General features: G+C 42.5%; 2 protein-coding genes across 2 annotated transcripts in view; one reads left to right on the top strand and one right to left on the bottom strand.

Moving 5' to 3' along the window:
- Positions 1–633: 633 nt before the first annotated feature.
- On the bottom strand, positions 634–13,790 carry LOC139220417 (thrombospondin-2-like). The gene is made up of 21 exons (XM_070852518.1): positions 13,617–13,790; positions 13,411–13,476; positions 13,110–13,246; positions 12,347–12,601; positions 11,126–11,219; positions 10,851–11,015; positions 10,358–10,534; positions 10,101–10,274; positions 9,644–9,774; positions 7,291–7,425; positions 6,970–7,188; positions 6,776–6,883; positions 6,505–6,664; positions 5,411–5,529; positions 4,847–5,081; positions 4,184–4,411; positions 3,966–4,096; positions 3,584–3,724; positions 3,252–3,349; positions 1,531–1,670; positions 634–1,072 (listed from the first exon to the last, which is right to left on the bottom strand). The coding sequence occupies exons 2-21, from the start codon at positions 13,472–13,474 to the stop codon at positions 1,065–1,067; spliced, it is 2,919 nt and encodes a 972-aa protein (XP_070708619.1). The 5' UTR covers positions 13,475–13,476; positions 13,617–13,790; the 3' UTR covers positions 634–1,064.
- A 2,373-nt stretch (positions 13,791–16,163) lies between these two features.
- The window catches only part of psme4b (proteasome activator subunit 4b), a 31,503-nt gene continuing 25,538 nt past the window's right edge, over positions 16,164–22,128 (top strand). The window contains exons 1-6 of the mRNA XM_070851820.1: positions 16,164–16,339; positions 17,024–17,164; positions 19,546–19,662; positions 20,576–20,620; positions 20,820–20,969; positions 21,708–21,771. Coding sequence (XP_070707921.1) covers positions 16,164–16,339; positions 17,024–17,164; positions 19,546–19,662; positions 20,576–20,620; positions 20,820–20,969; positions 21,708–21,771 — 693 coding nt within the window. The remainder of the gene's footprint in view (positions 16,340–17,023; positions 17,165–19,545; positions 19,663–20,575; positions 20,621–20,819; positions 20,970–21,707; positions 21,772–22,128) is intronic.

The following is a 22,128-nucleotide window of genomic DNA, read 5'->3' as shown; positions in this document are numbered from 1 at the left end:
CAGGACAATCAACAAACTAAATTACTCAAGTGGAAACAATTTTGAGTCTTGACTTGAGAATTTCTATTTTCTGCACATTTATACCTCTACTCATTACATTATATTGTAAATGTCCCCCGTCGTGGGACTAATAGAGGAACATCTTATCAAAGAGGGAATTATTGTACTATTTACTTCTACATGTATCTAACAGCTACTTTTAGATTTTGCACCAAAACACACTGACAGTGAACAGTCTGTTATACATTTTGTATTTATTTATTTATTGAGTATTGTGTATTTTTGTGTTATATTTTCATCTTTTATCATTTCTCTCTCTGTATATTGTTAAATTATCTCTATACATGTGTGTATGTATTTCACTTACTCAGTTATAGTACTAATAGTATAGTTTATGAATGAATCCCTTGTAATTGTAAAGGGATTTTTAAATGTGTTCTAAATAGTTTTAGTTAAATGACTCATATTTCTTCCACCAGTGACTGACCAACCTTAACTACTTTGTCAGCTCAGTCTTCATTTGTAATGAGTACTTTCACCACTAAGAGGCGCTAGAGACCATGTTTCCACAATCATATGTGTGCTGCACTGGCGTCATCAGGAAAGAAAAAAGAGGAACAGTTGGAAAAAAAAAAAAGACCCAAGTGTTTTATTGATAAGTTACCACCAGACTCCTGCTCAGTGCTCTACTTACTCCATCATCAATTTATCCTCCCCTTATCTCCCTTTCATATCTGGCACCTGGCAATAAATAATTATTTACAACCATTAGTGAATAGCAGATGAAAAGCAACAAGAGGTTACTGTCACTAGCAATGCGGTCTGAGTCTTACAGTAATATACAGCAAATGAGACAGCCTGAAATCAATACTGCCGCATGAAAAGCTGATAGATAGATGATGGTCACTAATTGATAGTCTTGGCAGGATAAAGGGCTGGTTGTGGTGCATCCTCTCTCTCTCTCTCTCTCTCTCTCTCTCTCACACACACACACACACACACACTCTCTGTTATATTAAGATTGTCTGTCGTCTGAAAGGAATGTGGATCTCGGGGCGAGTTGTTCAGTTATCTGAGGAGGAAGGAAATAAAAGAAAAACAGGTCACAGATATGGTCATTAGAGACACACCTTTTGTGAATGAGCTGTAAACCCTGGAGGACAGGACGGCAGTGATCAGCAGCAGCGATGGAAAGTAACTAAATACATACAGCACTCAAGTATTGCGCTTGTACATGAGTATTTTCACTTTATGCTACTTTATAGTTCTACGCCACTACATTTACACATTACGATTTTATAATGAAAGATATGATAAGCCTATGAAATACAGTATATTGTTAAAGAAGACACAACAGTAAAATGCTGCTTATACATTGATTCATACCTATCTAATAACGTCATATCTAATCACAGGGGCCAGTTTTATGTGGATCTGGTATGTCTGTAGTTTCACTAAAGGATTTTTACTTTTAGTAATTTAGTATTTTTACATCAGCATCCGGACTGACGCTCTGACTTGACATCTTACCTCTGCACTCATATTTGAGGTCTGAGAAGAGGACTTGTTCCTGCGAGAAGACAAATAGTCCCAGTCTGCCCCCCGCCAGGGTGTGGTCATACACCGCCCCCGAATCGGATAAAATGTCCCTGCCCTCATACACCACCACCCTACGATGGGAACACAGCCAACATCATCATTCACAGCATTCATCATGTGTCTTGCCACAGATGCAGATAACTTATAACTGTGTAGCTGAGAGTAAACTGTTTTTATTAACATTAACTTTACACCAGTGGTGGAAAAAAACAGCTTTTCCCACCACTTTACCCTTCTACCTCACCACATAAGATTTAGTATAATCTTATAATTGTGCATTGTTCAACTAAACCACAATCAGCTCCACCTCAGCGAGCCTCAACATTAAAATCGTGCTTACATGTTAATACATCAGTAATAATAATCTAATAGTATAATATATAACAATAAAAGGCAGATGCCATTTGCCTGCATGGTGAGAACATTTACTTCTATTCTTTAAGTATATTTGTTGTCCAGAACTTGCTTTTACTTATATTTTCAGTACAGGACTTGAATTGGTAATGCAGAATATTTTTGCACTCTTTCACCACATATCTTAATGCGCCCAACATTTCTGGGTCGAGATTTTTATTCCTGGATAACACGGAGGACATGACGTCAAATGGAACTATATTTAAAGCAGTTACAATGGAGCTTCATAGCAACTATCCAAAATATCAAAGTGTGTCTGTCCTTCACAATCAAAGAGCAGGAGCTTCTTTTCAGTCTCAAATTCAATAAGCGTACAGTCACCTTACAATTATTCAGTACCCAGAATGCAATGCACACATCATTTTCTTTCTTTAAAAGTATTTCAACAACTGAGCTTGGCACATCATAGTTTTGCTCTCTTGCTCCTCACTTTTTCTCAGCTTGAAACACTCACTATAGTGCTTATGTTGTTCTCTGCGTCTGCACATAAACAGCACAAAGCACAGAGAACTCATTGCCCAGGGGGATGTTTCTGAAAGTCCATTAGTGAGAAGTACAACTAAGTAGAAGTAGATGTGGCAGGTTGGGGAGATGTGGGTCCAACAGAGAAAGTGAATTACGCCACTAAAAATAATAAAATAACTCTTGGAGACTGATGGCGCCCTCCAGTGTAAGAACAACTGAGGGTCAGGTTTTTTCTTTTTTTTTTAGTTATTCAGCAGATTGTTGCTCTACTAAAACCTACAGGATCTGAATTGTTACTGACTGAGCTCCAAATGTGTGTTTTATCCCATTTAGTACAAATTACATATACTTAACAGTTTTTTCCTCTCGGTCAGCCATTTGTTTTTACTTCATTCAAGTTTGCGGACTAAGTTTGTAGACACTTGAACCTGCTTTATATTGGTGATCTCCACTGAGCATCATGTCTGAATATAAATTCAGTCTCAAAAGAGGAAAACTAAAACCAACAAATGCTTTAACTCAATAAATCCAGAGGTTCATATATCAGTTGCCTTGTTTGCGACTATCCTTGCTTATAGAAATAACTATTTAATGGAGCGATGTTTTCCAGAAAATACTGAGGAAACACAAGGAAGAAGAGTCATTTCCACATATATGCTGGATACTCTGCGGCTAGTCTCATTCAAGAACCCTGCTAGAGTAAATCTGGCCACCACTAGATGATCCAGTAATAAAACTGGCACTTTATAGAGTTATATTGACAGTTTTTGTACCTGATGAACCCAGTTTTGGGTCTGTGGATAAGGTGCATGCGGTAAGCTGTGAAGTCCTTCCAGCCAATGTTATTGGGGTCATGCCACAATGTTCTGACCTGAAACAGACACACACACATATACACACACACACACACACACACACACACACACACACATCAAGGTGGACAAGAAGGTGTACATGAGTATCTGAACCTTATTGTGCAACTCTAACAAATGGTCTGTTCAAGGTTGTTTTAGGGGACATTTTTCCGTCCAAGTAAGAAATTTAGTGTGATTAATGACAAGCAGAATATAAAGAGACAAAGACATATTAAGTCACTGATTCATGCCTGGTGTCTGGTGTTTCCGGTGTGCCACAGGGCATTGCGTAGATACTCCCCTGGTCCAGTGGTGGAATTGACCAGTTTGACTGAGACCCCCGCTGTGCCAAAAGCTTTGGATGGCTTTTTTTCCCAGTAGGCCTGAGACACCTGTTCTCCCAGGGAGTCATAAAAAGATGTGTTTGAAAAGTCAGGTACTGTAATATTGATTGAGTTAGGACATATTGATTGAGTTAGGACATAGAAAAGAAACACAAAGGAGGTTATGGTCAAGGAGATATTTGAAGATGTATAAAGATGGATATAACCCCCTAAATTAAAGGATTTCTAATACCTACTATCTTGTTAATTGTTAATGTCATCAATATTAATGTCATCATTCAAACCTCACCTGTTTCCACATGACAACATAGAAGCGTCGACTGGACTGGTAGGCGAACACAATGCCTGCGTAGTCGTCATCTCGGTTGGTATTTACATAAAATGTAACACTGAAGTCTACCGAGCTAAACTTGTCATATCCTGTTTAAACAGAGGGACATTAGTCTTGTAGAGGGACAGTTTTCATTGCCCTTTTTATGGGTTCTTATTTTTTGTTGTTAATCTTACCTAAAGCAATGCCAGGGTCCGAGTTTGCTGTCTGCAGCAGTTCGGTGCCTTCACTGCGAATCACCCAGAGAGGATCGGACTGCGTGGTGCCTTTAGGGTCCAACAAAACAACCTGAAACTTCCTAAAGTCTGTTGACCCAATATCCTGGTTCAGCGGACAGGGATCCAACGCATCTGGAATACTGTCATTGTCAAAGTCGTCAAAGCATGCGTCTCCACTACCGTCACCTGCAAGAGAGGAATATGGAGAAAGAACTTAATGATGTGATTTCCTGGTTTCATTTTTGCCAAGAATGGAGAAAAAAGGGCTGGAAGAGATAATGTGAAAATGTGGTGAGAAAATCCTGTACGATGGTGGATAGGTTAAAGAATATTTCATTTGTGATTAATCACACTACTGAGAGCCATAAACTGTTTATGCTGATGTCCAAGATTAACATGACCCAGGCCCATGGAGTCATGCTGGACTGATAGTTACAAGATTTTACTGCATGACTGCAAAATCCATTTATTATAAATTGTACAAAATATATTCCCCATGTGACAGCAAATTAATCAGCATTTGTTCACATCTGTATCATGATATTAGAGATACCCTCAGTGCCGTTGATGGATTGTTTTCTATCCTCCACCTAAATTTAGAAAAAGTGTAGCACCACTGACCATCAGAGTCCAGCTGGTCCCTGTTTGGCACTAGTCTGCAGTTGTCTCTGTCGTCAGGGATACCGTCGTTGTCGTCGTCATGGTCGCAGGCGTCTCCCTTCCCGTCGTTGTCATGGTCGGCCTGGTTGCTATTGGCGATGTAGGGACAGTTGTCTAGAGAGTTTTGGTGGCCGTCCTCGTCGATGTCCTCGTTGTCGTCGCACATGTCCCCCACCAGGTCACTGTCAGAGTCAAGCTGCAAACACACACACACACACACACGCAAATCACAAGTCTCCATACTTGGTTTCACTTTAACCAGATCATTCACTTCCTGCACCAGCTTCCAAGATTTTCTTGTAATATTTTCTTTCCTGTATCAAAAAATTCATCCATCCATCCCTGATTTATTGGCGCTAATAAATTGTTAGAATGGTTTTGTTGGCTCCTCATGTTCAAATGTGTTCCCCCATACCAGATGTTCTGTCAGGACACTCCACCGCCATCACTGTTGTTTTTGTCGATATATTTTTCACTAGATACATGTGTGCTTTTCAGCATTCGAGTGTTGTGTTTTTCAGGAACCTGCAGCGGGTTGTGTAGGAGGGGACAGTTGTCACACTGGTCTCCAACACCGTCCAGGTCTGTGTCCCTCTGGTCAGTGTTGTAGACTAAGGCACAGTTGTCACGGTCATTCAGAACCTCTGGGGAAAGACAGACACACAAACACACACGGCAAACAAATTTTACATGTAAAAAATCACACAATAAAGTCAACAATATAAATCAAGACTATGTTGGGATTTTTTTAGTTAGAAAATTACATCATAACTTTATAACACTACCAACTGATTCTGGTTTCAGTCTGTATTGCTCATCGCCTCTGAATATATTTTCTTTTAGAAAAAATCCAGTAAATCTGTCACCTAGACCCCCCAAAAATCTGTGACCTTAGGTAATATAGGACACTCCACTCCCAAAATACAGAATGTATATCCACCCTTACTCGTCAGCAGTGAGATTGAGGCAACTCAGAGTAGTAGTTGTAGAAATACTACAGGGGTAGAAATACCACCACTACTAATAAGCAAGTAGTTTACAGTGTTGATCAGTGTGTTTTAGTGTCTAGGGCAAATCTACAGACCCCCTGCCACTCATTCAACCCCTCTAGGCTAACGTTAGCAGTTCAAACACCTTGTCTTGGCCGTCACTGAGGGTGGCGACTTGGAAGGAAGCAAAAGCTACTGTCACTGACTTAAATTTTGGCCAGTTAGGAAGACGCTATGGGTCACACGAGTGAAACGTGAGCCGTTGGTTGGAGTTTCTTCCCCCCTTAAATAGCGTTTAACCCACTGTTGCCCTGTGTGGTTGGGATTAGGGCATAAATTAGGTTTTGGTTTGGCACTGTAGAGATAAATGGTTGGTTAAGAGTAAGGTTAGGTTGAAGTTCAGCATAGCAGAAAATCCATTTCTGGTTAGCTAAATTGGCTCTTAAGTTAAATCTGTTGTATCTCTGTGACTGATTGATAGACACATAAAAAATATTCATTGAAAACCAGTGAAATCATAAAGTCGTAATATTAATCACACACTGTAATTATGGTATTCTCTCTCTGAAGACTGAAATAATTGGATATGTAACTGCATCTTCCAGGCCTGCTTTAGTGCATAGCTCCTACCGTCTCCATCAATGTCGATGCTGCAGGAGTCTCCCTCGCCGTTGTCATCTGTGTCTGTCTGCAGCGGGTTGCTCTCAAATGGGCAGTTATCACAGCGGTCCCCAACCCCATCTCTGTCAGAGTCAAACTGCCGAGGGTTGTACACCAGCGGGCAGTTGTCCTACATCAAACACACATGCAGACACACACAAACACACACACAGGAGATGTGAATATTCACCTGTGCCTAGTGACAGTATTCTCAAAGTTAATATCTGAGACACGGTCTCACCCTTTCATCTAAGATGTCATCATTGTCATCATCAGGATCACAGGCGTCTCCCAGTCCGTCCTTGTCCAGGTCTTCCTGCCCAGAGTTTGGTAGCATGGGGCAATTATCCTGCAGCCAATCACAACTCGGTTTAGTGAAATCACATTCAACCAGAACCCTGACAGACAATCAGATTAGATTTTTAATTCTTTTACCTTTTGACAATGGTAGGTTGCGTTCTGCTTGCAGGTTAATCTGTTGTTGGGCCAGCCATCCAGATCAGAGTCTTCACCACACAGGAAGCCATCGCCCGCGAACCCGACAGCGCACACACACTTGTACAAAACCTCCGACGCCAGGCCCAGGTAGACACACTCAGCATTCTTGTGGCAGGTGTGTGTGTTGTCTTTGCAAGGATTGTATGGTTCACACATCTACAACCAAAGCAACAATTTGAAAATGCAAAGGGATTCAGTTCAAAGCAGAAGAGTAATGCATACAAAAGAAAATGTTTATTCAGAGAGGACAACACATGCCTGCCTGGTTTTCTGGGCTGCCTGCAGTCCAAGGCCATACGGCTGGGTGCCTTTATAGCGAGGAGGACAGGGCAGACAGTAGAACCCCGGGTCTGTGTTTACACACTCTGTGACACACACATCGTTCACTTCACACTGCAGAGATAGAGGGATTAACCATGTTCAGCATATCAAACACCAACTGTGAATACAAAGGTTTGACAGGTGATGTGTCCAGGAGGAGCTCTCAGCCAGGATCAGACTACATTTATTTCTTTTGAGATGGTTGCTTAGGTCAGTGATTCTCAACTGGTGGGTCGCGACCCAAAAGTGGGTCGTGGACCCGTTTTCAGTGGGTCGTGGGCCTTTGCCTGGGATAAAAAAAAAAGAAATATTAGAAAAAAAGTCCTCTGCTTTTATTCTGAATGGACTTTTTATTCAGCGGAGTGCGTCTGTTCTCACTCCTGAACAGTAGGTGGCGATGATGCCGGTGATGCTAATTGACATCCGGAATCTCACAGTTTAGAAGAAGAGCCGCAAAGTTTGTTTTCATGCTAATTGAGCGAAACGCAAGTGAAACACCGACTACATGAGAAATGGATTTTCTTACATCGAGGACAAAAACCTAAGGTTGAAGTGAGTGCTGCTTAACTTTTTAATTTTGTATACTTGAATCTTTTTGAATTGCACTTTTTGTTTAAGTTATTTTGAGTTTGTGGATAAAAACTTTTCCACAGTGCAGTGTTGGTCGTCATAGATTCAGTGAGTGAGTATTCTCAGCTAAAGCTACATAACTTGAGTGTTTTTCAAAATACTTCTCAGAACTTTTTTATTTCGTGTTTGTCCATGAAAGCACTGTTGAGTCTGTTAAAACAGGCTGAAGTCACTGAAGTGGTCTGTATGTTGTAACAGCCTCCGGATCAACGGCTTATTAAGAGCTACTGGCTGAATATTATTAATACAGGGCTGTTCTGTGTATCCTCTGATGCAGGGTTATCTGCCCCATCTTTTCATTAAATACATTTGAGAGGTTGAAAATTTTCCACGATTTGGGGCTTGTCATTAAGGAGTGACGGTGGGTCCTGAAGCCAGACCAGTTGAGAACCACTGGCTTAGGTGATCACCTCCATCACCTCAACCTCCATGAAAGCTAATCTGGCAGAAGAAGAGAGGAATTTTCAGGGTTTGGAAACTGTACAACAAATCTTAAAGCAATACTAAAGAGTACTGGAGTGTAGGCCGGTGTTATACTGTTTCCCTACTTTTGTTAGATTCCTAATAATGTTGTTTGATGTTCCTGAAAATGCTGTTAATATATTAAGAGTTTAGCTATTAGGTTAAATATTATAATGATAATGTAAAGATTTGTCACCTCTCTACAAATGGGAGCTATTCTGGGTCATAAGAGGTAGTATCACCATTGTTTCATACTAAAACTGTATTTATTGATCTCTAAAAAGCTTCACTTTCTCTTTTCACCTGGACACCTTTTATTTACTGTGTTTGCTTTCAGTAATTTTTGATGATTATGTGATGCTTGGTTACTTTGAACAAAAGCAAAGTCAGTGTCTGGACATTGTAACGTTTCAGAGCTTTTTTTTTTTTTTCCTAAATCTTCTAGGAAGGGAAAAGTAGTTGGGAGAGCTGTTAAGTGAGTAACAGAGGAGCTGTGAAGCTGTGATGCTAGCACGTCTACGTGTTTGCCAGTGAGGAGCTTGTGGCGGCTTTGCTCATGAGGTTACTTGGGTGCACAGAGCATTTATGCAGGAGCAACCCTGCAAATGTTTATCTTGTTGTAATCCCAGTTAGAGCAGTTAACACAAAGTGCAGCTGAGCCTGATGGGAATATCATTAGTTTGCTTTACTTTTGACCTAATGATGGCTTTAGATGAAAAGATATATATATATATACACATATATATATATATATATTTGACTCAGAACCACAAATGTCGACCTGCTACTGGTATTGGAGGAAAAGTGAGGGGACCATGAATGCCTGCACAAAATTTTGTGCCATTCACTTTGTTAGATGTTGAGATTTTTCAGTGGAGTGTAAGAGACCTGCTAGTATTAAAAGAAAATTCAAGATATCAACAAAGTCATTAAAAAAGCATCCCCTGGGGACCATGAATATCTGTATAAGATTTCTCAACAATCAAAGTTATTTCACCAAAAACCAAAAATGTAAACCTTCTGGTGGATTAGATTAAAAGTGGGTCATAGGTGACTTTTTGCCCTACTGCCCCTTTCATGCCCTACTGCAGATGTAGGATTCAGCTACAACACACTGTATGGGACTGTCATTCTAGTGCCTCACATCAGTGACACTGAGCCAGTGACCTGCTAATGTCATGTAGTCTGCTCTTTTTACCTCATTCTCATCTTCACAGTGAGTACCATTGCCTTTTAAACCCAAAGGGCAGCGTCCACATTCCCATGATCCATCATTGTGTGATGTGCACTCGACCCCGGGGAAACATGGATATGACAACAAACAGATATCTGAAAACAGACAAACGTACATAATGAGTCTTCTATATGCAATCCAAATAAGTCAAGATTGGTTCGTTGGCACTTATTATTATCATTATTCTGAGGAAGTTTATATTTGTCCGCTCTGTCCTGAGCCTCAGTTATTCAATAAAGGCAGATTAAATGCTGTAGGATATTATTTTTAATCCTCTATTGTTTGAAAATATGTTTCATCCAATAAATATAGAATAAGGTTTTTCCATGGATGTGAGGCTTAGTCTACTTATACAACGATATCTGCTTACACGGTTAAGCTGTACCTATAGACTGAGGATGTGAACAGGGTAAGGGTTTACCTATAGGACATGGATGTTTGTTACATGCTTCATAGTCCACAGCTTCTCCAGCACAAAGCTTCCCACCGTGCTGAGGAGCAGGGTTCAAACACTCCCGCTGACGACTCGTAAGACCTCCCCCACATGACTCTGAGCACAGCGACCATTCAGTCCAGCTCGTCCAGCCTCCAGCAACTGCACACAAACACATCATTTACCTGTAAGCCCGTTCAGCACTACAATGCAGCCTGTATGTGCATTTGTGCTCGTGTACCCACTGGGGCAGAGTGTATTGTTGCAAGATTGTGTCTCCCTGGCGCTGCCCGTGCACCCTCTGCCCCCCTTCTGTGGTGGAGGGTTGTTGCAGAGACGAACCCGAGTGATGTTGCCTTCTCCACATGTGGTTGTGCACGCAGACCAAGGAGACCAAAGGCCCCAGTTCCCGTCGACACGCCCTAGACATAAAACAGGCACATAGACATTGTAAAAAGTCCATTTATTTATTTTTTTTGTATAGTAGCCCGGAAAAGCCTGTGAGCAGAATTCAGCACAGAGCACCACCAGCTCACACTATGTATACATTCACAGACCTACAAAAACATGTTTCTAATTATGATTAACATCTCTCTAATCCATTCGTCTGAAGTTCCATAATTTTGCTCCTTGGGGAATTTTCAGTTGATTTCCTTGGAGGGGCTGTGCTCAATCCATCACAGAAAATACACAAAATCGAGACATGTGACAGCTCAGACATGCAGAGCGATGTCCTACCCTTGCGGTCACACTTCATCAGCATGCAGCTGCGGGTTTGGAGTGACGGGCCAACACAGGACGGGATTATGCCATTGCAGGATCGGCCCCTTTGCTGCCCTCCACGTCCACAGGTGACGGAACAGTGGGTCCACTCGGACCATGGGGACCAGCCATCTTCATTATCTTTATACACATGCACACACACATACACAGTTTGTATATATTTATCAGATTTTATGATCTTAAAACACATTTTCAACACTAAATCATAGTTGCAGATGAGGCAAACTCACTGAGACAGACGGGACAGCACTTTCCATCAATAAAGGATGGATTGATGCAGGATACAGGGGGGCAAGACACCTGATGACACACCACCTTCCCGTCCTACACAAGGTGAGGAAGATACAAACCATTAATACATTCAGGAGTTATAGCAATATTAGTCAGACCATGTTAGTTTGAGCCAGATGTTTTGCTAAATGCCAGTCCTTGCAGAGGAACGATATGCTGTCATGATTCATAATAGGTTTGGCTACTCCTCAATCCGTCCTTGACAAAAACTAATGGTGTTTCATAAACAGAAACAGACACCAAGTGGATGATGAAGCAAACATAAAATGCAGCAGGCTAACAAAGGCAGCTCTGGAAATAAATGAAACCACATTAGATACAAGTGAAGCATACTGGAAGTATCTCCCCAACTGGTTTATACATTTTCAAAGCAACAGGTAGAAATTTAAGGAAATATGCTCTTTTGTTTAATTGCCAAGAGATGAGAAGCTGATACCGTTCTCATATGTGTGTGTTAAATATGAAGCTGGAGCCAGGAGCTTAGAGCATAACCCCTGTAAAATTACTTGTCTTTTCTTGTTTCATCTTTTGTACAGATCCAACAAACCAGACATAACATGAGCTTGAGAGGTGCTGCCGGGCTGGAACTTTTGAGCAGAGCCAAGTTTTTTTTGCTACCCTAAGCTAACTGTCCCCTGGCTGTGGCTTCACATGATAGGAGCTGTTATGAGACTCAACAAGACAGTAAATAATTGAGTTGCTAAAATGTGAACAACTGCTTCAAGGTTAAGCTGCATTACAGCCCTAGAATTGTTGGATTTTTTTTATTGTTCCAGGAAGGTCAAAACCATAAAGACAAAATGTTATGGCTTTGGTCAAGTTTTTAATCTTTTGAATCGAATTTCAAGCAATCAAAGTCTTGCAGCAGTCGAGAGATGTATTTAAAACAATATAACAAAAAGAGACTTGGACTAGAGACTTGACTTGCACTTCCCTGTAAAAGAGATGTTAAACTGCACTAAAAAACAGAATTATCAATAAAGAGGGAAGCGACTGCAGTGTGGAAGATTCATCATCTAATGTAGTTGATCGAGGTAATGTTCCAGTCTGTTGTGTATGACGGATCTTCCATTCAATCAGACTTGCACAGCATTCTCCCAGGAAACACCTCGCTGCCAATATTTTAGAGTGTAGTTACATAAGGCTTGTTCAGCACTGACCTGGCAAGCACAGGAGGTGCAGCTGTCAGCGTCCCAATCGTCCCCCTGCTCGTACACTCGTCCATCCTGCATACACCAGACCTCCCCGTCTCTGTCTCTGTCAAGATCATTAACATCATCACCACTGCCACCGTCGCTGCCATCGCCACCGCCGCCATGGCCATTGCTGCTGCTGCTGCTGCTGCTGCTGCTGCTGCTATTTCTGCTGTTGCTCAGCTCAGCCAAAGTTATGCGCATCTCTTCATTTTCTTTTGACTGAGAATGCAAATACCCAATAATAACATTATTATCAGAAAAACTATAGTTTTTAATCTATGTATGTACACGTTGCCCTTTATTAGTACACAGTGACCTGCTGAATTAGGCTAGAATGGTGATTGAGTTCATCTGTAGCCAACATTTTAACAGTGACAGTATTATTTTTGCTTGTTTTTTCCCCAGAATTACTGGGACCTTTACCACAAACCACAGCGCTTCCTGCCAGAAAAGTGATGTTGCTATTTGTTCCATTTGCCCTGGAAGAAGAGCTACTCTCTGTGGGGTTTGTCACACAGATTTCCCACAAAACTCTGCCCCGTCAAATGCAACGTTAAATGCCTGCAGAGGCTGGCTGACCCAGACAGACTAAGGCAAATGTTTGTTTTTCCTTTTCATCTAAAATCCAATTTCTTGTTCATGCCCCATCAAAATAAATGCATAATTGGAGAGTTAAACACAACAAACAACTGCAGACATGTAGATGTTAACTGTGCGTGTGTCTTACTACTCTCTCCAGGTCTTCAAGCAAATTGCCGGTCACAATACGCAGGCCATGTATCTCAGTGAGCAAGCCCACCAGCTCCTCGCACGGATGACGACAGATCTCTGACGACACATTGTCGACCTTTGCACCACCCACACCTGCAGACGAGGCACAAGTGTGTGGTCCGTGCTAGATGTTATACTTGAGTATGTGTTGATGATGGTGAGAAAGAGATGAATTACCTGCATTCAAATGTGCATGCATTTGAATGCAGGTAATGTGTGTGTGTGAGTAATTGCACGTGTGAGAGCCTGCGTGGTACCTGCACACATAGCTGCTGCATAGATGGATATCAAAAGCCAGAGGAAACCTCTCAGAGGACTCATTCCTGTTCACACATAAATCACATATGCAGTCACTGTGACATATAGCAATTATGCTGCTACACAACCACGCAGAACAAGCAGACTGCTGCCGAAAAGATAAGAGAAGAAAGAAGAAGTTGAGGAGGAATTTAACCTTGCATACCTGCGTGTGCCTCGCCGGTCTGTCTTTCTCCACGATTAGAAATCACGGCTGGTAGGTTCGTCCCTGCTGCAGCTCCACGGGGGCTGTGATGGAATGTCTGTCTCCTCTTCCTCTTCCTTAATTCCTTGTCTCCTTGCGTCCTTCTCACCTTGGCATCTGGACTGGCACAGCCTCCCTCAGTGATTTGTTGCTGAGGCATCCAAGAGAAACAGGCTGGTGAGAGTGAGGTCTAAGTGCAGAACATGCAGACAGCTCTGTTAGTTCTGTAGAAAGTTCTAATGTGGTTATGTATTTGTTTGAGTGTGTGTCCGTGTGTGTGTGAGGCAGGAGCGGGGGCCATATATTACCCGTCTGTCTGGCGATGAACTGGGCTGCATATCTCCCAGTGAGAAACCCAGCTGGATGGAAGGAGATCTGTGTGTGTGTGTGTGTGTGTTGACGTCTCGATGCAGGTTTCCCAGACACATCATTTACACTCTTCACTCTCCAAACTGAGACACACACAAAAACATGCGCTCACACACCGAAACGCACACACTTGTTGGCTGCCTGAGTTTTCCAATATTTTAGGAGAGAAAACTGGCACCACCTTAAATCCCTGGTGAAAACGAGAGACTTGATGTGTGTGTTTGTGTGTTTTTCGTGTTTGATGTCGACAGAGGATCATGAGGTTAGGATGAGCAAGCTGGTGGAATACAAAAACATCTACTTCCAATGGGACCATCATCTCTCTTTCCTTTCTCTCTCTCTCTCTTTTTCCTCCATCACTTTCCTCTCTCCCTCCCCTGTTCGCTCTTCTCCCTGCTGAGTCAAAGAGGCATCATCATCCTGAATCATATTTTCCATCTGTAGACTCCACTTGTGGAATAATGAATCTCACAGATGTGTGCACACATGTATGCACACACATGCAAGCGCCTGTGCCCATACAAACACACAATTCCAACAAATTCTCAATTTCCAGATAACTGGAAACATCACAGCGAGGAACAAATACGGAGAGACACCATGTTTCTTTCTGGATGTGGTTCAACGGTGGAGACAGTGAAAGCAGGTGCTGTCACTGCACAGAGGGGCCGAAAAAGCCCGTAAGTAATAAGATCTGAGGGGATATAAAAGGTAAAGACTTGGGCGAGATTACTTGGCACTCTTGGACTGATATGCTGCGCAGAAGGCACATTCCGTTCCCGGGATCTCTCTCAGAGTCTGTGATTCTGTCTGTCTTCCCCTGTGTTTATAGAGAGAAACTAGTTTTGAAGAAGACACTCCACTCGCTGGCTCATAAAGCTGAAACTGGCTGAAGGTTGCAGGGCTGTAGACAGACCTGCAGCGGCAGCGAGGAGACCACTCGGGAGATTGAGGCAGGGTTGAGAAACAGGGCACTTTATGCAATAAGGCAGCTTAAGAAAGGCTGAGGTGCTGCAGAAAATGCCCCATTTCCCTGAAGGTAACCGAACCAGAGAACTCAAAGGGGTTTTGCATTATTCCCTAAGCCCTGGCTGTGACCGGCAACCTTACAGCTAGACAGGCCAGACGATATCCTGCAATTGCAGTACCACTCTAAGCATGTATTACCTGGGCTTAAAGTAAAAGGATTTACATGGAAGGGTGAGCAGTAACACAAGAATGGAGAGGTCAGGGACAAAGGTGTGCCTGTCATGAGGCACCAAGGGTACACATGGAAAACATGGGTGTGACTTGTTAAGTCAGTTGTTTACTGGCGCGTATCAGTTCGCAGATAAATTCCTCTGTGGCATGCAGCCACAGACAGACAGACAGACAGACAGATAGACAGACAGACAGATAGATAAGTAGACAGACAGATAGATAGACAGACAGACAGATAGACATAGATAGATAGATAGTACACAGTGTCTCTCTTAACTCTGTCTGTCCCAATGACAGCCACTGTGGGTCAGTAAAACAGGAGATGAACATTAATCCAGTTATCAGATCATCCTATTATTTTTGCAGATTAGCTTGCAACACGCACATATACAGCGTCTCTGGGATTTGTAGTCCAATGATGCCTTCATGGCTGCCCCCCCTGCATACCCAATACCCAGTACATGAAAATCTTCCCATATCAAAGCCATCTGTTATTAGGCCCAGTGGTGCTGAAATCAAAGCCCGGTCACAGAGTAATGCTCCCTCTCTACCTGCGGGCCATTTTTGGTCATTTTGACATTTGGACGCACAATCGTCCTGTCATGCGACCCCCCCGTGCGCGCAGGCCGCAGGTGGGAGCGTGTGAGGTGTGAAGTGAGAGGTGACGCAGCGCCTGACACTGCAGGTCAGAGCGGAACCGGGCCTCTGCGCTCAGGGCTTTACACAGCTCAATTAGCGTGACATACTTTCCCCTGTGATCGCCTGCCTTCCGCCCGGGTGCTGGACACAGCGGATTATGCCCACTAACTTCGGCAGCGCACATCCAAGAAGCCACAACACTGACTGGATACAGAGGAAGGTTTTTTTTTTCTTTACCCTTTTACGCGCGCGTACAGCAGGAAACCTTAAAATCAGAGGAATATGACCGTGGATGGGGACATGGCTGGGTTTATCCCTCAGAAGGAGATCGTGTATAACAGCCTGCTGCCTTACTCCGACCGGTTGGACCGGGAGGCCACGGAACTGCTGGCGGAGATCAAAGCGAACCTGTCCAGAGCTGTCCTCCTCAGAGAGCTGTGGCCCGGGGTCGCTTTCTGGTCCAGGAAACTCTTCTCGTAAGTGTTTAGGCACGGTTGTCATGTAGGATTCATAATAATGGTCTGTTTAGCAGCTCACTTATGTAATTTTGCTACGTGTATTTTGTCCTACAATGCATCCAGTCCAACAAAGTCACAACTTCACAAATGATCTTAGAGTTGAATTAATACCTCTTCAGGACATTGAAAAGTAAACTAAATTAATAATCTTCATTAATTTGCAATAATATTTGCCTCAGTGCTATTTAATAAGATTACATTATTCAGAGTGTGAGCATTCCCTTACAAGTGGCCACAGTTATATTAAATGTTCATTTCAAAGCCCACATATTCAATAATTTTAGCGCTTTAACAAATGGAGAATAAGTGCCAAATGTTAGTGAGTGTTTAAAGAGGAGAGCATGATGTTGCTGACCTTCCCTGAGCTACTTTGTGTGCCTCAAGAGAGGGTCAGGACTTCATGTTCTGCCCTTTAACTTTAAATACAGACTGGGCTTTTAATTCACTTTGTCTGCTTGGCATCAATTCAGATTCAGTGAGGTCAGTCAAGGTTTCATGTTCAGAAAGTGGGACAGCGAAGCTGTGTATTTCCTGTGAGGGTGAGGATATGGGTCAGCTTCAAGAAGCAGGAAGTGATCAGCTGCTCACCTCTCTCTGTCTGCCCCCTACCTCCCTCCCCCCTCCCCCCTCCCGCACCCTCAGGTTTCTGAAGCTGTACGGCCGGAGGTTCAGCAAAGAGGACCACATTCTCTTCATCAAGCTGCTCTATGAGTTGGTGACGCTGCCGAACCTGGAGCCGCACATGATGCAGAGCTACGCCAGGCTGCTCATCCAGCTCCTCAAGTGGGTGTGACACAAACACACAGGCATACGTAAAAGCTGAAGGGTTGCATGAGATCTGCAGAACCCCTGGTAATAATGACAGAAGCCAGCAGAAGTATCTGATCTGGATGCCTCCACGTGGACCCTGGGGCAGGCCCAGAGCATGAGGGATTACATATCCCATCTGGCCTGGGAGTACCTCGGGTTCCCCCAGGAGGAGCTGGAGGATGTAGCTGGGGAGAAACATGTGTGGGTAGTCTGCTGCTGGATGGATGGATGGGTTATACTATGCAATACAGCACAGTTAAATAATTAGACATTTAATAAAAAAAGAGAGAAGTACTAAAGGGCTAGTTATAGTTAAAGTCATAGCAACGAAAGCTCAGAAAGCTGGACATCAACCTCTCTTGCCCTTTGGTATCCGTTAGTATAATGAGATCAGAAAGCACTGCGCTTGGTAAACAACTCTGCTACAAGTAATATACTGGTGTCGAGACACACGATGTTAAAGTGCATTTTTCACGTACCTCTCTGCCATTTGGAAAGCAGCCATTTGGAGCTTTAAACCACCTGCACACTTGAGAAAGACGGATGAAAGTAATTTAGGAAGCACTCGGAGAGTGGATACGCTCCATGAAGACGGCACAGTCCTCTAAATTTGTGATTTTAATTATAGAAAATGTTGCATCTACATCGAGATCTGAATCTGCATTAAAATAACGATAATGATAGAGATTCCTTTCATGCTGTGTGAGCCATTTCCAAGAAAAAGTATAGATTGCGACTGGAAACACTGAGGCTTTGACAGATCCTTAGTGGTATATGAAATAGTTCATAGTTAGTTTCTGGGGGCTGGACACTCACACACCCCATTAAAAATACCAGTACAGCAAAAATACTCCATTGCATTTAAAAACTCCTCACTCAGAGTCCTGCTTAAGTAAAGTTGCAAAAGTGTTGGTAGCTAAATGTACTGAAGTATCAAAAGTTATGTAGTTCTGTATAACAATACATGTTGTTACTGCATTTTACTGCTGTATCTGGTTGAGGTGCAGCAAGTTTTACCTAGAAGAAAAAAGACAAAGCTACCACACAGTTGTCTGGTTTTTTTTAGTGGATTAAAGGTTTAAAGTAGCAAAAAATGGAAAGTTAAGATCTGACAGTTGAGTTCTCGAGCACTTAGTTACCCACCCAGACACACATGCAGTCAATCAGACACACTCATAAAAAGGACAGTGAAGTATGTTGGCCTAACGGTACATTTATTACTTTTTAAGCCCTGGCCTGTTTCGTAACTCCCTGCTTTTGTCTCTCAAACCAGATCTGTCACTACTCCAGTGACTGCAGGATATTCTCAAAGACGGTCACATTCATCACTTCCCATTTGTCCCTACTTGTTTCCATGATTTTCACATCCATCACAAAACAAAACCATAATGTAGATGTCATTTGTCTGAGTGTTTTCCATTAGATGAAAAGAGAAAGATCTGGGCTAACTGTATATTAAGTGCCAGGTCTTGCAGCTGAGAGATGAATTTGATACTCAGAATCACGCATCGGGTCTCAATAGGCTTCTTTTTTTTTTTCAGTCTCTCGCATTTCACTGTCATTTCCCCAATTGTCTCTTCTTTCCTTCATTTTTCAAATCTCCCCAATGAGAGTCTGTTCCATGGCTGTTAGATGAGTGCGAGAGGAGGAGACAAGAGGAATCTGAGGCTGTGGAAATTGCGCACACTCTTCAGTGCAGAAACTCTCAGGTTTTCTGTGGAGTTTATTCCCCTAAAAAGTATGATTTTGCAACAAGCTAAGTAATGGAGTACAAAGGAGGCAATGTGAAAGTTTCTCAGGAGGATTAAAGAACCTGCTTTGGTTTAAAACTTATAAAGTATTCATCAGTGGCACACCGGTTACCATGCAATTTGAAAGCTTAACAGGGTGTTGAAACATCAAGAGTCATAGTAAAAGCTAACCTCACTGCGTGGTTAGCTTACAGATAGCCAGTTGTGTCTACTTTCAGATCTTAAACTCTCTTCATCTCTCTCCACGGAGCCCCTTACAAGGAGGTTGTATTATGAGTATTTTATTCCAGCCGAGTCTACACCTGCAAATTACTAATGTCTGCAGCTGTCAGTCCAGTTACGCTTTATTGAATACAAAGAATCACTGTGTTGTGTTTGCAAACGTGTCTGGAAGTTGGCAGGTGACCTGCGAGGTTGTGACTAATTTTCCCACAATCTCTCTCTCAGACACCCTGTAGTTTCTCACTTCAACATAACATTATTGCTGTCATTTTGTCTTGACTTTTTCAAAGGGTTGAGAATCAAATTACTGGACTGAAGTCCAGCAGAATCCCTATGAATAGGCCAGACAGTCGATAATTGACTTCTGTTTTTTTTAAACAGGAAGAAGGAACTGCTGTCAAGGGATGATCTTCAGTTGCCATGGCGACCACTCTATGATCTGTACGAGAAGGTCATCTACTCCAAAACTGAGCACCTTGGACTCATCTGGTTCCCCAAGTATGAAGTTTTGCTTTTACATAAACAATGCTGTGAGAAGTAGGAACTCTGTACTGGCTTTCTATATACATACTTCATATGAATGTTCCTGGTTACATACCCTGTTATTGTGACACTTTAGAAATACACTGATTTGCCTTTTGCTGAGAGTTAGATGAGAAGATTGACACCACTTTCATGCACGTGCGCTAAATATGAAGCTACTGCCAGCAGCTAACTTAGCTTTGCACAAAGAAACCACAACAGCTAGCCTGGCTCTCATGCCCTTTGGTATCCTTCAGTATAATGAGATCAGAAAGCAGCCCGGTTGGTAAACATCACTGTGCCACAAGTAGTACACTGATGTCGAGACACATGGCGTTAAAGTGGATTTTTCTTTTACTCGCTGCCAACGGGAAAGCTGCCATTTGGAGCTTTAAACCACCTGCACACTTGAGAAAAATAAAAATAAAAGTAATTTAGAAAGCACTCAGAGAGCAAATTCGCTCCATGTAGACCGAACAACACTGTATTTAAATGATAGAAAACGGTGCATCTGCATCTAGATCTGAATCTGCATTTAAACATAAAAACATAGTGGTAGATATTCCTGTCATGCTGTGTGAGTTAAGTTTAAGAACGAGCACAAAAATGCGCCTGGCAACACTAAAGCTTTGACAGATCTTCAGTTTTAGGTGGACAACATTAGCCTGAATTTTGTCATTGTTGTGGGAAACTCTACATGGACACTGTTTTCTGACATCTTATTGACTAAAAGATCAACTGAAAAGATTGAAAAGAAAGACCAACAGATTGATGATTAAAATCCATTAGTTGCAGCCTGAATTTTGACATGAGGATCTCACAAGATAGTAAAAGCAGAATTCCTTCACCAGCACACACTCACACACCTCCTCTCTCTGCTTGTTTGCAGCTCAGTGGACCACATTTTGAAGGCTTTGATCAAAAGCTGCAGACTGTAAGTCTCATTCTCTGTGATCATGTAATTTGTTCACAGGATAATGTATCACTTTGATCTTCACTTGAGCTGTGTACTGTAGATCAATGTGTGTTTTTGTATCTCCCGTCTGTCTCAGCTTGTCTGCATTTATTTGTGCTCATGCCTGTCCTTGCTGTGTGTGTGTCTGTGTGTGTGTGTGTGTGTGTGAATTTCCCAGGTATTTCCCTGCTTCCTCCACCAAGGAGATGTTGGATGAGTGGCGCCCCCTGCTGTGCGTGTTTGACGTGGTCATGCAGAAGGCCATCAGCAACATGGAGCTGTTCCTGCCCACCATCATGCCCCCGGAGGAACACAGCCAGGGCTTCCAGTAAGTGGGCCAACTCGAATGGCTCTGCTTAGAAACAGGATGATACGCCAAGTGCAGCTTGTCTCAGCCAGAGCAAACACAAAGGGTGTATAAAGTTTTAGCAAAAGCGCCATTTCTTTTTTTTAATAGCTCAATCTCTGCCAACAGAAAAAGGTAAAATATGCAGCATCTTCTGCCATTTTCAGTCATATAATGAAACTTAAATCTTATGCTTTCATTATGTAATTTGATTTGATGGTGTGGCCTCAAGAGTGCATGCATGTCATGTATAACTACATTTTGCAAGCGTTTCCACCTTCGCACCAGGGAGTTTCAATAAATATTGTTCTTTTTGTGTTAGCAGTGCTTCCCCTCTCCCTGTTTTGCTAATATTTTGGTTCCTTGGAAAACCTTTGGCCCCTTTATCTCCGCACCCTTCCTGGTCGCTTCCAGCTATCAAGCCTCTTCACAGCTTTCACTGCATTCTTCCGCGTATTCACTCTTTTGCAAGCTATTTGTCTGGATTTAGTCTTGGATTCATCAGCACTTTCCGCACAGTTTCCACAATACATCATCTTCAATACTCTATTTTTCCATTTCAGTTTCTCTCTCCCCCAGAATCTCCAAGGGAGGGAGGGAGTTGATATTTTGGGGAATTTGAGATAAATGAGGGGAAATCAGATTCAGGTGTGTCCGTGTGTCGTAGCGCGTGTGATGCTGGGTGTGAACGTAATGGGTTATTCTTTTGTGTGTTTTCAGGTTGTGGTTTGATGAATTGATGAATCTCTGGACATCAGTGCAAAACCAGCCAAGCTGGGAAGGGGTGAGGCACACGCACATGCACACGGAATATTTCAGGTATTTTCGGAGCATTTTTGAGTCACCAGGTTATACAAACAAAAGGCCTGGTGTGCTCACCTCGAATGTCTTTAGAGCAAATGAAGCAAATGAAGTTGTCAGCACTCGCAAATGAGTCTGTAACACTTTTAATGATGCACAGCAGCAGGAGGAAACGGACGCCTCTCAGCCCCAGGCTTTCCTCACCGCTGAGGAACACCTAGTTACACAAACTGTTGACTGGCTTGAAAAGTCTTTATGCAAGAGCAAAACTACATGATGTTGAAAGTAATGAAAATTCCACCTCAATTTTCCATATAAATTTCCAACACCAAATGGTGGA

The sequence above is a fragment of the Pempheris klunzingeri genome, chromosome 20 (assembly GCF_042242105.1).
Source record: "Pempheris klunzingeri isolate RE-2024b chromosome 20, fPemKlu1.hap1, whole genome shotgun sequence".
NCBI classification, from domain to species: Eukaryota; Metazoa; Chordata; class Actinopteri; order Acropomatiformes; family Pempheridae; genus Pempheris; species Pempheris klunzingeri.
The sequence above is the reverse complement of the archived record's forward strand: the minus strand, read 5'-3'. Positions and strand labels throughout refer to the sequence as shown.